Here is a 15,248-nt window from a genome sequence, read left to right on the forward strand (position 1 = left end):
TGGACCCAGTTCATTGTGGTTATGGGAACTGGTCTGTACATTTCTGAGACTCAAAAGATATTTTGTATTTTCTTTCTCTTGCTGTGTGTAAGATTGAACATTTTAAAAGCTGCTACAGAAAGCACTGAGAGAAATCCAAAGATTCCTTAGGAAAGAGCTTCTTTCTGAATCACATCTGCCCCATAAACACTTGTTCTCTTTCACCTTTAATCTTAAATTTGTTATCTAGTTGGTGTTTTTATTTTGGTGGTTTAAACCCACATTTTTACCCAGCTGCAGATTTGAAGCTGAGCAGATGTCTTTTGGTGGTTTCATATAACAACAGCTCCAAAATCCAGGGGGGAAAAAAGTCCCATACATCACTTGTTTGTATTGTCAACTTCTGCTTCCAGAATGGTAATAATTAAAATCTGTAGTGTTAATATTACTCCTGTTGTGCTAGTACTGTAACAAAGAAGACTGAGGTAAAATACTGCAGGCAAGATCATCGTTTCAGAAAAACTGAGAAGTTTCTTTTTTCTTAGCATTGCTGAAGAGATGGTCAGACAACTTCTTTTTCTGATCTGTGTGGCCTTACAGATAGATGGACATTCTCTGTCTTGGATTGTTTTGTCCATGTCATTTGATTTTTTTAATGTATTCTCTAGAAATTTGGCTTTATGTATTTCTAGAAGTTTGTATAAAATTTTTGAAGGGTTTTTTTAAAACTCTGTTGTAAAGTTAGTTCAAAAAGTACTTCAGACTAACTTTTTTTTTTCCCTAAGAGTGTAGTGTTTTTGACTAACAAAGTTTCTGTTTATCTAATTGGAAAATTTTCATTTTGGAATACTAGAAAATGTTTCTGGTGCTAACATGGAAGGGTGTGCAATAGCACCAGGAGTTATTTGCTCCAAGTGTAGATGTAGCATTGAATTGAATATTTTTAGTTCTTAGGAGTAATTTCCCTGCTCTAATCAATATTTTTTTGCCATGAAGGTTCTGCTTGCTTTATGAGAACATACACTGCAGTTACAGTTGCAGTAGGTTCTTAGGATTCCTTCCTGCCAACTTCTACATCATTCCTTTACCTTATTTTGGGAAATTGTAACGTGCTACTCGATGCATGTGTCTGTAGATTCAAATACAAATTCAGTCATAACGTGCATCACAGAGGGGAACACCACACATACTGCCAGTACCCTGTTCCTGTCTTGTCTAGTGTTTTTATTCCTTTGAAGTCAGCAGTGAAACAATCTAACTGGTAGTGATTTCCCGAAGCACAAAGAAGTGTTCATGTATCCATAATGGGGTGGGGTGTGTTTGATTTCTGTATCCTCTCTTCTGGTCTTGAAAGAACAGTCCCTTAATTATGGTGTCATAGAAAACCTGTATCACACATTTTTATTTTTTTTTTACATTAGTAACATTTTTTCCCCCTGCACTTTAAATCAACTACCTCTTGTTTTGTCCACCTCTGTGTGTGACATTAGTAAATGAATGTGAGGATTTTCCACAAATTGTTGCCAGGACTTCTGTTTGGAAACCCACTTAAAGTGGTGATGGACCCCTTTGCCTTCTTCTCATAACCATGTATGTTGTCTTTACATGTTCTTCATATTTTTTCTCTCTGGTTTTGATACATCTGAGTTACTTAAATACTCTTTGGATCGTTGTATCCCATTTCTTCCCGTTGATATTTCTCCCTTCGTTAGGTTTTAATTCACAAAATCCCTGGTAGGTTTTCAACACCATATTTTTTCCTGTCTGTCCGTTCAGTCACATGTGAAGAGCTTTACTTTGGATCTGTTCATGTGCTTGTGGAGTTTCAAATGAGACATGAGGATGCATGGAATTTTAGAGAGCTTCATAGATACTTGTACAGCCACACTGCAAAACAGTTGCTTAATGGGGGACCTATTTTTAGAACTGAAACAAAAAAAAATTTGGGTTCCTCTACTTAAATAGGAACTACAGTGTTATTTTTAAATCTGAAAGGGGAAAAGATTTTCTTGAATTTCAAAATTAGTAGGTGGCAAGAAAAAGGACTTAGTCCTTGAATGTGGTGGTGATATAGGAAAGTCAAGGAAATAAGAGGAAGTAAGGTTTTATCTCTCTTAGGTTTCTGTAACTGTTCAAATCATTATTTGGCTCCTGCAATTCAATTACACTTTTCCTCTGAGGTTGTTATATTTTTAATTTTGCTGTGTTTCTCCTCATTATCCCAGAGATCACCACTAGGTTAGACTTGTCTGTAAGTCACTGTGTGATAATTACATGCTGCGTTTTTTTCTGTTTTAGTTCATGGTACTCTGACCATTGTGTGTGTTTCTGTCGCCATAATTTACAGCCCTTTCATATTTCAGTTTCTTGAAAATTGGCCCTTTCTGCCTGAGATGAGAATTCTGCTGTCTGTTTAGCTTCCCCTCTGCATAGAAGGAGCAGTGCTTTGTAGCTCAGTGCTCTGCTTTCTGCCAGCAGTTATTTTCAGCTGCTCCCTGGTTTGCTCAGCCTTGGTGGCCTTGCAAAACGAAAGAGCCTCTGTCTCCATATCCCTTCTTGGATCTCTTACACTTGCTAATTGTCTGGATTATTGGCTGACACAAATCTTGTGCTAGAGTCTATATAAAGTTTGATAATCTCTCTGTTGTCCCCCTCCCTCACCCCTGGGCCAGCTGCTTCACTTGCTACAGAGAACATTTTCAGTCATGCACTATTTGCCCTAGAACCAAAGAAAACAGTTTTCCTAACATTTGTGTACCTTAACTCATTATTATTTCCTGCTTGAAATGATAATGAGCTCATACTTACGTTTCGTAGTGGTGAACTGACTGTCAAAAGTAGATTACATGGTTTTTTTTGGTTAGCAAGAAGAAAAACAGGGTTTTGTGCAAAAATCCTGTCGCTTAGAATGAGCAGCTGGCTGAACAAGTGTTCCTCTGTGTCTGGCCAGATGATCATGCCTGTCTTTAAAAGTAAGTTACTTGTTTGGTAGAGAGTTGATAGTAACTCTCCTCTCAATGGGCTGTTAAAAAGGTAGGATCCTGCCCTCTCAACCATAAAAACACATTAAAAACTATTCTTCCAGTCAAAGAAAATTAAGTTGACTGAAAGATCTTGGTAATCCTTTCATGCTGGGTGTTTTTATAAAAGTTTCTGGGTTCACTTTACAGTAAGGGTGTATCAAGTTATACAAAAGATTTCTAGTAACTTCTTTTGCTGGGATCCACAAATGTTTTTCTTAGTTTTTAGCAGCTTGCTGAGAGTGTGCTCCTCTCATGTGGCTACACAGGGCTTTGAAAGTTGGGTTAACCTCTAAACTAGGTGTTTGGACTATGCTTTTCTCTTGCAACAGCCATAATTGCCAGCAGAACTTAAATGAACATCCAGCAGGATGTAAAAGGAAGTAATCAATGAAAATGATTAACAATTGATGCTCTTGGCTTTCCTAGAAGTCCTTGTTCTCTTCCCTGAGTTGGAAACTAAGTACTTCGACTCTACCACGTACAACTTTGACTGAAATTTTGGTCAAAGCACAGAGCTAGAGGCAAGCTGCTACTAAACTCTGCAGTGTCCCCTGGTTTCCTTCCTTTCTCCTCCTTTCACTAAATTGCCAGGCTGAATTTTAGGATGCACCACCAAAGTTTCCTTATTAGCTTCAAGTTAATTTAAAAACATGTCTGAATCAACACTGTGTTTTTGACATTCCTCCTTTGAATTACTGTAGTTTCAGTAAAACTGTCACACTTTGGCTTTGGTTGGCGGTTTCACACACGTGTAACAGGCAAAGGCTTGACAAAAATCTGCAGGTGGAAGGGCTTTTGACTCCCTGGTGGCAGCAAGTGACCACAGCAGTCAACATTTCCAATAATCAGTGAGCAGAACTAGTTTCTTAGGTGTGTGTTTAGAAAACCCCACTGAAGCTACTCAAGGATCAGTACATCTTAAAATTGTATCAGTTACTGGAAGCTTGGCTTCAGGCAGCAGTTTTTAACTCCTGCCTCACTTTGCTCTCAGTTCATCAAATATAAGTGTATGTTCTGACTGAGCAGTAGTTCAATAGTTACTTTCAGATATCACTGTGAGTCTTCAATTCATTTGGTGTTCTAATCAGATTCATTTATTATGGTTTGGGGTTTTTTTAAGTTGATGGTCCAGGCTATGAGCAGACTCCAAAACACTTGTTTAGTTCATGTTCAGAGGACTTGACTGGGAACACTTTATTGTGAAGATTTTTTTTTTGGTCTAATTTTACAAAATAACATGCTGCCCAGAAAACTGATTCTGTACCCAGATACAAAGCCACAAATCTGTGGAAACTGCAGGCTAATAATTGACAAGATAATTGAATTTCTCATCTGTTAAGTTCATGCTTTTTCTTGCCTTGAAGGACCACACGTTCTGCTCTTGGACACAGCTGTACTCTCCCCTGTTCTATACTCCCCTGTTCTGTGCTGTGTTTGGATGAGATCAGTCCTGGTGGCTAAAGACAGTAAACACTTGTTAGAGCCAGTGCAAGGTCTGTCAGATCCAGTGATTAGTGCCAGATACTTGAAAGGAAGGTGCCAAAAAAAAAAAGCAATAGAAAATTGTGGGACACTCTCTGAGGGAGTGTTTTCTTCGCTCCTGTCAACTGTTAATATTATGAAGCATGAGAGTTTTTCTTACAATTGCTGTTCATTTTTAATGTTTTTGTACAGTATTTATTTTTATTATCATTAAATGTAAATACCATTGTAAATAAATATTTTCTGTCAATGAAAAGCAAGTGTGTTGCTGCTTTCAAAGTAGGCTGGCTAATTTTTTAACAGAAAAGAAAACATCTAGTCCCAGCTACTTTACAGATAATGTAATGAGGAGAAAAAAAAAAAAGTTCTACCTCTTGCAGTTTAATAAAGCCCTTTTAATTCTCTCATAACTACCTGCAAAGAAATTATAAGTGATATGCCATGAGAATTTCAATAGATAAGTGTGCTTGAGTGCAAAGTAGAATCCAGTCTGCATTTCATAAATAATTTAACTGTCAGGAAAACCTGCCTTTGTCCTTGATTCCAGTTTGCCATTACTGCTAAGCACTCACATTTCTATTTGGAATAAGGTGGTGTTGGAAGTTTTAATGTGCTGTATCTTCTCCTTTGACACTTTCTGCCCTATTTTTCCTGTCATTTTTCCTGAGCTAGCTCTGAGCTTCCTGATGACTTCCTCTTTAAGATTAATAATGACTTTAATTAGAAATAACGAGTGGTGTATTGCAGTAAGCATTGTGCTGCATTTAAAACATCATCACATAGGTGATCTCCCTGTGACAGAGATGCTCCTAATGATTTAAATAGGTGGGTTTGGTAAGTGCATGAAACTAGTGGTAAGTTAAAAAATTGGACACTGATTAAGCAAAATTAGTAAAAAATTTTATAATATTTTCACATACTAAAATAACTTTTGGTTGATAATTATCTGTGGTCAATCTAGATATGACTTTAGCCATGTATTATGCTTAGAAATTGTGAAACGTGGATAGCTAGTTGATTTTTCTCAGTTCTCACTTCTGAGAGAACGTTAAACAGCTCTTCACATGTTACAGATGCTGGTCCCAGTGCTGTGCTGTTGCACAACCTGCTCTCAGACTTGTTCTTTGCTGACATGTTTTACAGCATAAATAACCTGATTGGGTGTAAGTAATGATAACCCTCAGAAACAAATTCAGGAGTTACAGAGAAGCAAATACGTCTAAAAGGAAAGGTATTTCTAGAGTGGGTGTAGACTCAAGCATGAACATACTCAGTGATTAAAAAAGAAAGGACCTGACACCACAAATCTAAGACAGCAGACATCTTCAGCTCTGTAATTTTTCTTTCTGTTCAAAGCAATTAATTTCAACTTTAGGAAGTGCTCAGCTGCAGTGAATGGGAGAATTAAAAATTCCCTTTAAGTTTAACATGTGAGTAGTTAAAGACTGAACCCAGCATGACCAGTTCCCACATACACTGGGACCCAGCTGCATTTCTTCCCCTCGCTATAAGCCCTTACAGAAGATACTGTAATTGAATTTCCCCAGATGTAAAGAGTTCAGATCACTACGAGCCTTTACTGGTAATTACATGTAATACAACCACCTTTAGTCATTATTCTTTACAGTGCATTTGCCATTACCAAGCTGTGCAAGCACACAACTAGCATTGTTTAAACTTTGTTTGCTAGTTCTGCTAGGGTTCTGTAGAACTCAGACTATTCACTGAGCAGTGTAAGTTTGGGACTAGCACATACAAATCCTAAACTCATTTATGGAAACACTGATTACCTGTTCTGGGTAATCTTGGAAAACAAATTTTGTTTAATCACACCTGTTTTGTTAGTGTTTACTGATTATTATTATTTCTTAACTGGATTTCACAGATGATAAACTGTCCTGCTACAAGAGCTTTTGTCTGGGAGGAAAACTTACTATGATGGTAGAAGTGTAAAAAAAAAAAGACTATTTGTAAACAAAGCTGAATTATGTCCCATTCTGCTACTGATTTAGAGAAATACTGATGATCTAGGAGACAGTCCCTGTAGGTAGATCAAATACAACAGTCTCTGCTGTCTCTAGATAATGAGTTTAACAAACTAGCAGAGAGCTAGAGAAAGACCGTGAGCAAACCAAGGATGATAAAACTTGAGTTCATGGGACAGAGATCTGAAAGCATGGTGGGAGGCATTGTTCTTAATCCAGTGAAGACTGAAAAGAGCTTTTCCCTTATTTTGTCATGCATCAACCTCCCACGTTATGCTAAAAAGCATAAGCACGCTGTGTATCTGCAGAGGGAGGGTTTCTGTGCTGCTCATTCTTGGGGAGGAGAAGAGGGAGTGCAAGAGCTCTTAGGACACCTCCTGGGAGGAGTACAGTTCACATAATGTGATAGGGCAAAGAACACTAAATTACTGGAATTAAATACATTACCCTTGCTGCCAACTCGGTCGGTGTGATCAGGACAGTACCCAGGTTCTTGCAGGTGTGAGGTGTTCGGTCCCGAAGTGAGCTGTACATGGAAGCAGGGAACTGCTGGGGAATGGGGAACCATCAGGTAACATTTTAAAAACCTCTCATAAAAATGGAACAGGCAGAATAATCCAATTGCTTAGTAGGCTGGAAGCAAAAAGTAAGGTTAAAGGGAATTATGTAGAAAACTTAGAACACCTTTCTTCTGACATGGTTGTTTCCATTATCTTTGACTTGCAGGTCTCTCTCCTGTCTCTTCCTCCCTGCCCTCTCTTTTCTTGGAGGTGGAGAGCATTAGCTTGTGTGGTAGTAAGACCTGATGTTTCTTTGCAGATCCCTTGGAAATAATCCCCTGCAAAGACCCTGCTCTTCTGAGAGGTGTTTTTGGGGGTACACAGTATGGGAAGGTGAATGTCACTGTGTGGTGACGAAAACGCTTCGATCTGACCGGTCCAAGTGGGGGATACACAGCTGAATTTACTCTCTATTTAAAACAGCATAAGAGAACCACTTGTCTTTGAACAAATAAACCCAAGCAAACAGAATTCTCTCTAAATGAGAAACAGTATTTTTGTAGTTAAATGATTATGTTAATTCTTTAAAATATATATTGATATAAATATCCATTTTCTTTGGAACATTGATGTTAAAATGTAAGAAGCTGCCTTAAGAGTGGCATCTCAGTATGTGTATATACATCCACATAATTGCTGAGAAGGATCTAGAAATTCTACAGTATCATTTATAAAATTCTCTTTCAATTTATGTGCCTTCAGAATGGGGCTAATCCCTAGGGGAAAGGATTTAAAAGAGAAAAATTAAGCTACAGCAATAAACCTGATATATCTGTAATTGCTGTACAGTTACATTGTAAAATATATAAATGTTATAGGCTGTAATATGAAGACAATGATTCAAACCAACCCTATATTCACTAAGTCATAAATGCAGAAATTAGTGTGAGAGGGAAAAAAAATTATGTGTACTTTCTCAGACTTGTGACAGACTTGATTTGATCAAACACTACTACTCAATCTTATTATAGCTTGTTATGCTTTTCACTAACCAGGATTTCTGTTCAGTGTCTTTTAAAGAACAACCCTTGAAAGAAGTTGACTAGAAGTATTAACAATTTTAATTAATAGGATTATGACTAAGGGCACCCAATTAAAACATTTTATTATGCATATGAAAAATAACATTAGAGAACTACTTTTGTATTTGAGCTTTAAGATACTACATATGCTTGCTTTTGGTTTTCTGCAGATTTTTTTAAAAGGTTGGAAAAAATTTAAGTGAAATCAACAACAATTAGTATTTATTCTTAGACATTCACTCATGATTTTGAATAGGTTTAGTTCCTCAACCAAAATCTTTGCCTTCAGTCTTTCATTTTAGTTGGTTTATGGGCCTTCCCTTGCCACAACTTGTAAACAGTTCCCACATTTCAATTCATTTATCCATAAAGCATCCCTACAAGAAAGTGGTAGAAGGTTTGTGCCCATTGCAGGTAGGGCCTCAAGGTGCAGGAGTTGTTCAGAGAGGAATTCCCACCCTGCAGTTCTGAGGTGTGTGACTATTGAAGTTACTGAGCCAAAGCTGTTGTCAGCAAATGGGGAATATAAACTGTAGAGATTTGCATGAATTAAGGTTTTCTGAGTGTGGTGTTTGGTGACAAGGGGGTTTTGTACCAGAGGAGAAGCTGATTCACAGGTCTTAGCCCAGAACTAAGAACTGAAAGCAACTATGAAGTAAAATCTGCGAGGCAGCTCTTTCTCTGGAGTGTTATTTTACATGTATTTTCTGCATTATCTGTCTCATTATAGGTAGTAGTGTGTACATCTATCAGCAGAAAAAAAGGAAAAGCAATATACAGTGTCAGTTACTTCAATTAAAAAAGAAACTTTAAAAGGTCTGATTAGATGATGCTGTTGAGTTATTTCGGTTATGTAAATGTTCTGAGTTAGTTCATCCCTTGGGAATAGTTTATTTAAAGCATATTTGTTGTAGGGAAGAATTTATTTTCTCTTGAGAAAGCTTTAGGAACCAAGAGCTAAGTGTATGTATGATCCCATTTCATGTAGAGCTTTGTCTTAGAGGGCTCTCTTGAGGACAGAATAGATCACTTTGACAGATTACAAAGGAGGGTCCCAGTTTTCCCCCACTGTAGCCTTAATCCAGAGCACATGGTTGAAAGAGTGCTCTCTGCAGGAAATGCCAGTTACCTGTTTAATCATATATATGATTACATAACCATTACAGTGGTTATGTTTTTAAATAGTAGAAGTTTCTTCTCGTCCTTGTGGTTAATATTAATGTGCTGATGGCCAAAAGCTTTCTGATGAGTACCCAGTGGTTTATCTGCTCTGGTTACAAGTTCTGAGTGTCCTGGCATCTTTTACTGCCTTTCAGCTTTGTGGTCTGGGCCTAGTGGGTGGCAGCTTTCAAACCTGGCTCTCAGAAGCCCATCAGTGCTGTCTGTCACTGCCTCTCCCTTTTGAAGAAGTTGGAAGGGTGGGTGCTTCAATTGCTCCATTAAAGATTGCCCATGCTGAGCCTTCTTAGGGTACATACTTGGGCTGGCTTAACTCAGGTTAGGTCTCGGAAGAAGAGCCTAAACCAGGCCTTGCACAGGATGAGCTGTCACCCAGGGATGGCCTTTCACCAGCATCACTCATTTTCTGGATGCACTCTTTCCCACCAAACAGAGTAGCCCTGTGTCTCTCTGTGCTTTTCCATTCCTAATTGTCTTTATTTCGAGCAGCAAGGCCAATGTCGTTCCAGTCCACGTGGGAAGGGGTTTTTTATCGTTTTGCTGGGCATTGTTTATTTCATATTTATGATGGGACTGAAGTATTCTAGTCTGAACACATTTTCATACAGTTCAATCAATTATTAACTGTAATGGAATGTTTCTCTGTAAGGGCCTGGTTTTGCCCTTGAATTAAAATCCCTTGTCTTTCCCTGGGGACTGCAGGATAATTACCTATGGAATATCATCAGCTGGAAATCTTCAAGCATGAATTACCCTCCACTATGGAGGGAGGAGCATTTTCTCTCTTACTACTGTCTGGCTTGTCCCTTCCAGATAAACCCTTGGAAGCAAGGTTTGTTCAGCCTTCAGCTTCCTGTTTTAGTTGAGAGGGAGATTTAGTCAGAGCAGATCCAGACAGACAGTACCTCTAATTTCAGAGGAGTCAGAGAGAAGGGAAACACATCTTAGAGTGCTCCTCTATTGGCAGCACAGAGCACCCCAGCACATTGATGGTTTTTGGAGCCTGACATTCCTGCTCTTCCCTAAAACCCCGCATATTCCAAGGGCAATTCTGCCTGCTATGGCTGGGGGAGGAGAGTGGGGTTCTTTAATCCATATCATCAGTCAGTTCTTAAAGTTGTTTCCGTGTACTTACCAAAGTTGTGTTCATTTCTTCTTGGGTCAAGAACCTCTTGCCTGTCTGTCCTTTCCTCCAGAGGGGGGGAAGTTTGCACTCACTTGATGGAGAGAGTGCTCTCTGTGTTAGCAATTTACTTTTAAGATACAAGTGTATTGGTTATTCTAATTTGATTTTTCTGTGGCCTCAGAAAAATTTCAACTAATACTACTTCTTAATGTCTTTTCAAAGTGAGATCTCTATTAAGACAGCTTGTGCTGCTTAAAGCAGTCTGTGTGGGAGCTGTCTGACTTGATGGGAACCCTTTGTCTTTCCTGGAACACGCTCCCATTCTTCCATGCCATTTTATAACCTCTGTGCCTTCATGTTGCAGACAGCCCTTCCTTTCTCATCTTGCTTTTTTCTTCAGTCACTGCATGCTGCCTCATTTTCTGAGATGGACTATAACTGTTGGCTTTCCCTTGAAGTGGGCTGGCTTGGAGAGAGATTGGAGAAAGAAATTATTGTTCATTTTTTCTTTTCTAAACCCCTATAGTTCAGCTCAGAAACCTCATTTTGTCATGCAGCAGGAATAGGCGCTTTTTTTGACAGGTTTTTAGCTCATCTGAGCAGCACTGATTCTCTGTCAAGGTCAGTCAGTCAGTTTGAAAGGAAAGTATATCACAGGAGTTTTTCTCTCCTAACTCTTGAGCATTAGAAAAACCTGAATCCTTCTGACCTGATAAAAGGTCACATCTCATAAGGTTTCTTTTCATGGTATACTAATTTAGTTTTCAGGTCCATTATTTAATTTCTTTGCTTATTTTCTGACAGGACAGCAAAAGGGTAGTACTGATAAGATAGGAAGAAATAGGTATCTGGTTTTCATTTCTACAGTATTTCATAGAAAGTAAAGTGTCACAGTGTTATTTTCCCTCACCACCTCCATACAAGTGCTTCATCAGTGTTACATTTAAAATATTGTCTAACTGTATAGGGCCAAAGCCTAAAGAACAGTTCCAATTTGAGCAGAAACTTCTTAGAGAATTTTTCTCTTGGTGAAGTGAGCTTGATTTGAGGCTGCAGTCCCAGGAGATGCTCGCAGCAATTACTGGGAAAAGAATGCAACACAAATAACTTGGAAGAGTTTTTCTTTTGTTTGATTTTATGTTTTGTGACTTGTGCTCTGTGATGTTTTTCATTCAGTTTTACGTTACAGTTAGAAGATGTGCACCCTGTAATTTTTCAGTGTCTTTTCAGTGTCCGTAAAATCTCAAAATGAATGGTTTTTATCTTCTTAACAGGACATGGAGCAGATGTGAAATGTGTTGACTGGCATCCAACAAAGGGATTAGTTGTTTCGGGAAGTAAAGATAGCCAACAACCCATCAAGTTCTGGGATCCAAAGACTGGCCAGAGCCTTGCCACACTGTAAGTTCTTGCCCACAGACTTTTGAGTTGCTCAAATATAAGCTAACTTCATAAAATAATTTTTTCTTAATTTTCTACTTAGCTCTTTTCCTAACATCTTTTCAGCCATACACAATTGCTTCAAACATAAGGCTTTAGCTTGCCAGAACATCTAGAGGTCAGATGAAGACAAGTCTGTACTTGGAAAATTGCGATTTCCATGTATTCCTTATTTAAATTTACTTTGTCCTTCTTTGTAGACCTCCTAGTCACACAGTTCTCATTCAGATTGAAATATGGAAAAACAAATGAGATGTTTCATCTGGCTGATGAAAGCTTTCTTATGCTACAGTAGAAATATGCGTAGTAACTGTCTCAGGGAGCACTACCAGTTGCTCTGAAGTACAGAAGACCAGGATCAAAGCGTAGGACCTTTGCACAGAAAGCCCCAGTGTTCTGCTTTAGTAGCCTGAACTCCTTTGTTATTGACCTGAATATTTGTGACCGGCAAAGTACACGTTTTTATCTGTGTCTGAAAAATAATTATTGGGGCAAACAGTCTGCCTTTCTCTGCTTGCAGACATGCTCATAAAAACACAGTGATGGAGGTGAAACTGAATCTCAATGGCAACTGGCTGCTGACAGCTTCTCGTGACCACCTCTGTAAGCTCTTTGACATCCGTAACCTGAAAGAGGAACTGCAGGTCTTCAGGGGGCATAAGAAAGAGGCCACAGGTCAGAATTTGTTTTATTATGTGGACTGTTATCATTAAGTTTGGATTAAAAATTAAAGCTTTTGAGGTCCTGATTTCCATTCATCAGAAATCCTAGTGTCATGGCTTCTGATCGTGGCTTACTCTGTGTTTCAGCTGTGGCCTGGCATCCTGTTCATGAAGGGCTGTTCGCCAGCGGAGGATCTGATGGGTCCTTGTTGTTCTGGCATGTTGGGTATGTGGCATTTCCATCAGCACATTGGAAACATGTTGGTCAGGTGTGAAAGCTAAACAGAAAGTATCCTTTTCTCCTTCGAGTCTGAATTTAACCTGCATGGTTATGGTACGGTTTTTCTCTGTACCTGAGAACTTTGTTAATGTGCTTCATTTATGAAGAGGTTTTCCTGTACAGGTGTGTTTTAAAGGATACAATTACTTGCACAAAACCAGCCTTTTGTTGAGAGGGTGAATGGTCGAAATTCCTAGTTTCTTAAAGCTTGTTCTGAGGTGCTGTAGTTATTTTGGTTTGAAATGTACAGTTAAAAATCCCTACATTATTGAATTGCCTATTAAAAACCACTGGGAACAATCAGTTCACCCAATAGAAAAATGACAGAGGCTTAAGTTTAACAAAATATGGGATAGAGGATGAACAACTGAATAACAAAAGTTTTGTATTGTAGCTGTAGCAGATATTCAGCTATGTATGACTGATTTTTTGTTTAAATTTTCTTTTTACACATCAGGGTTGAGAAGGAGGTTGGTGGAATGGAAATGGCCCATGAAGGAATGATCTGGAGCCTGGCATGGCATCCCCTCGGACACATTCTCTGTTCAGGCTCTAATGATCACACCAGGTAATTTCAAGTATTTAAAGAAAAGGTCTAAGAGAATGTATGTACATTTAGAAACTAGAAAGTTGCCTGGCACCAGTGAACAGATAGACTGGGATGGTTCTAATACACAACCAGTTGCCAAAGCAGAGACACCAACTTATGTGAATGGGAAGGCTCTGACATTTTACATTACAGGGTAGAGTCTAACTTCTTGTCCTTCATCTAAGGAAGCCTTAAAAAATACTAGAATTTTGGGTTGTTGGAGCTCTGAAATCTCCTTAAGAAATTTTTAAAAAAGAATTATTGCAGTTTCTTGCTGAAGAAATATTGTTATCTCGACAGCAATTTTTTCTGCAGATCATCTGCTGGTCGTGTCTGTCTTTTCACATTGCAAAACTCTTTGGAGGCTGTAGTTTGTGTATTTAGATTGAACATGCTGTAAACATGGGGCATTTCATAAATGCAGTAAGATGCCCTCAGAACAACTGGCCTCTAGAGCAGATAGACAGAGACAGAGAGCTGAATAGCCCTCCTGTATTCCAGGAGGATGTAGTTAGCAACTTACTGAGCCAGCTGGATCCTAACAAGTCTATGGGACCAGACGGGATCCATCCCAGGGTGATGAGGAGCTGGCAGAAGAGCTTGCCAAACCGCTCTCCATCATCTTCCAACAGTCCTGGCTCTCTGGGAAGGTCCCAGATGATTGGAGGTTGGCGAATGTCACCCCAATCCACAAAAAAGGCTGCAAGCAGGACCCTGGCAACTACAGGCCTGTCAGCCTGACCTCGGTGCCTGGCAGGGTTATGGAGCAGATCATCCTGAGTGCAATCACACAGCACCTTCAGGATGGACAAGGGATTAGACCCAGCCAGCACGGGTTTAGGAGGGGCAGGTCCTGTCTGACCAACCTGATCTCTTTTTACGATCAGGTGACCCACCTGGTGGATGAGGGGAAGGCTGTGGATGTGGTCTATCTAGACTTCAGCAAGGCCTTTGACACTGTCTCCCATAATATACTCCTGGAAAAGCTGGTAGCCCATGGCTTGGACAAGTGTACCCTCTCCTGGATTAGGAGCTGGTTGGAGGGTCGGGCCCAGAGAGTGCTGGTGAATGGAGCTGCATCCAGCTGGCAGCCGGTCACCAGTGGTGTTCCCCAGGGGTCTGTGTTGGGTCCAGTCCTGTTTAACATCTTTATTGATGATTTAGATGAGGGGATTGAGTCCATCATCAGCAAATTTGCTGATGACACCAAACTGGGAGGGAGTGTCGACCTGCTGGAAGGCAGGAGGGCTCTGCAGAGGGATCTGGATAGACTTGAGAGATGGGCTGATTCCAATGGGATGAAGTTCAATAAAGCCAAGTGCCGGGTCCTGCACTTTGGCCACAACAACCCCCTGCAGCGCTACAGGCTGGGCACAGAGTGGCTGGAAAGCAGCCAGGCAGAAAGGGACCTGGGGGTACTAATTGACAGGAAGCTCAACATGAGCCAACAGTGTGCCCAGGTGGCCAAGAAGGCCAATGGGATCTTGTCCTGTATCAAAAATAGCGTGGCCAGCAGGAGCAGGGAAGTGATCCTTCCCCTGTACTCTGCGTTGGTGAGGCCACACCTTGAGTATTGTGTTCAGTTCTGGGCCCCTCAGTTCAGAAAGGATATTGAGGTGCTGGAGCGGGTCCAGAGAAGAGCAACAAGGCTGGTGAAGGGACTGGAGCATAAGTCCTATGGGGAGAGGCTGAGGGAGCTGGGGTTGTTTAGCCTGGAGAAGAGGAGGCTCAGAGGTGACCTCATCACCGTCTATAACTACCTGAAGGGAAGTTCTAGCCAGGTGGGGGTTGGTCTCTTCTCTCAGGCACTCAGCAATAGGACAAGGGGGCACGGGCTTAAGCTCCGCCAGGGGAGATTTAAGTTGGATATCAGGAGAAAATTCTTTACAGAGAGAGTAATCAGGCATTGGAATGGGCTACC

The 15,248-nt window shown here is 40.0% G+C and overlaps 1 protein-coding gene across 3 annotated transcripts in view; it reads left to right on the top strand.

Moving 5' to 3' along the window:
- The window catches only part of WDR33 (WD repeat domain 33), a 70,369-nt gene that overhangs the window by 38,471 nt on the left and 16,650 nt on the right, over positions 1–15,248 (top strand). For 2 of the 3 annotated variants that reach the window (XM_027724780.2, XM_027724782.2), the window contains exons 8-11: positions 11,631–11,757; positions 12,317–12,471; positions 12,606–12,684; positions 13,196–13,306. In XM_027724780.2, coding sequence (XP_027580581.1) covers positions 11,631–11,757; positions 12,317–12,471; positions 12,606–12,684; positions 13,196–13,306 — 472 coding nt within the window. Of the gene's footprint in view, positions 1–4,366; positions 4,701–11,630; positions 11,758–12,316; positions 12,472–12,605; positions 12,685–13,195; positions 13,307–15,248 lie in introns of those variants that run through there. The other variant, XM_039391120.1, reaches the window with a different exon arrangement.

The sequence above is a fragment of the Pipra filicauda genome, unplaced genomic scaffold (assembly GCF_003945595.2).
Source record: "Pipra filicauda isolate LSUMZ 115617 unplaced genomic scaffold, ASM394559v2 scaffold90_size2875636_pilon, whole genome shotgun sequence".
Taxonomy (NCBI): domain Eukaryota; kingdom Metazoa; phylum Chordata; class Aves; order Passeriformes; family Pipridae; genus Pipra; species Pipra filicauda.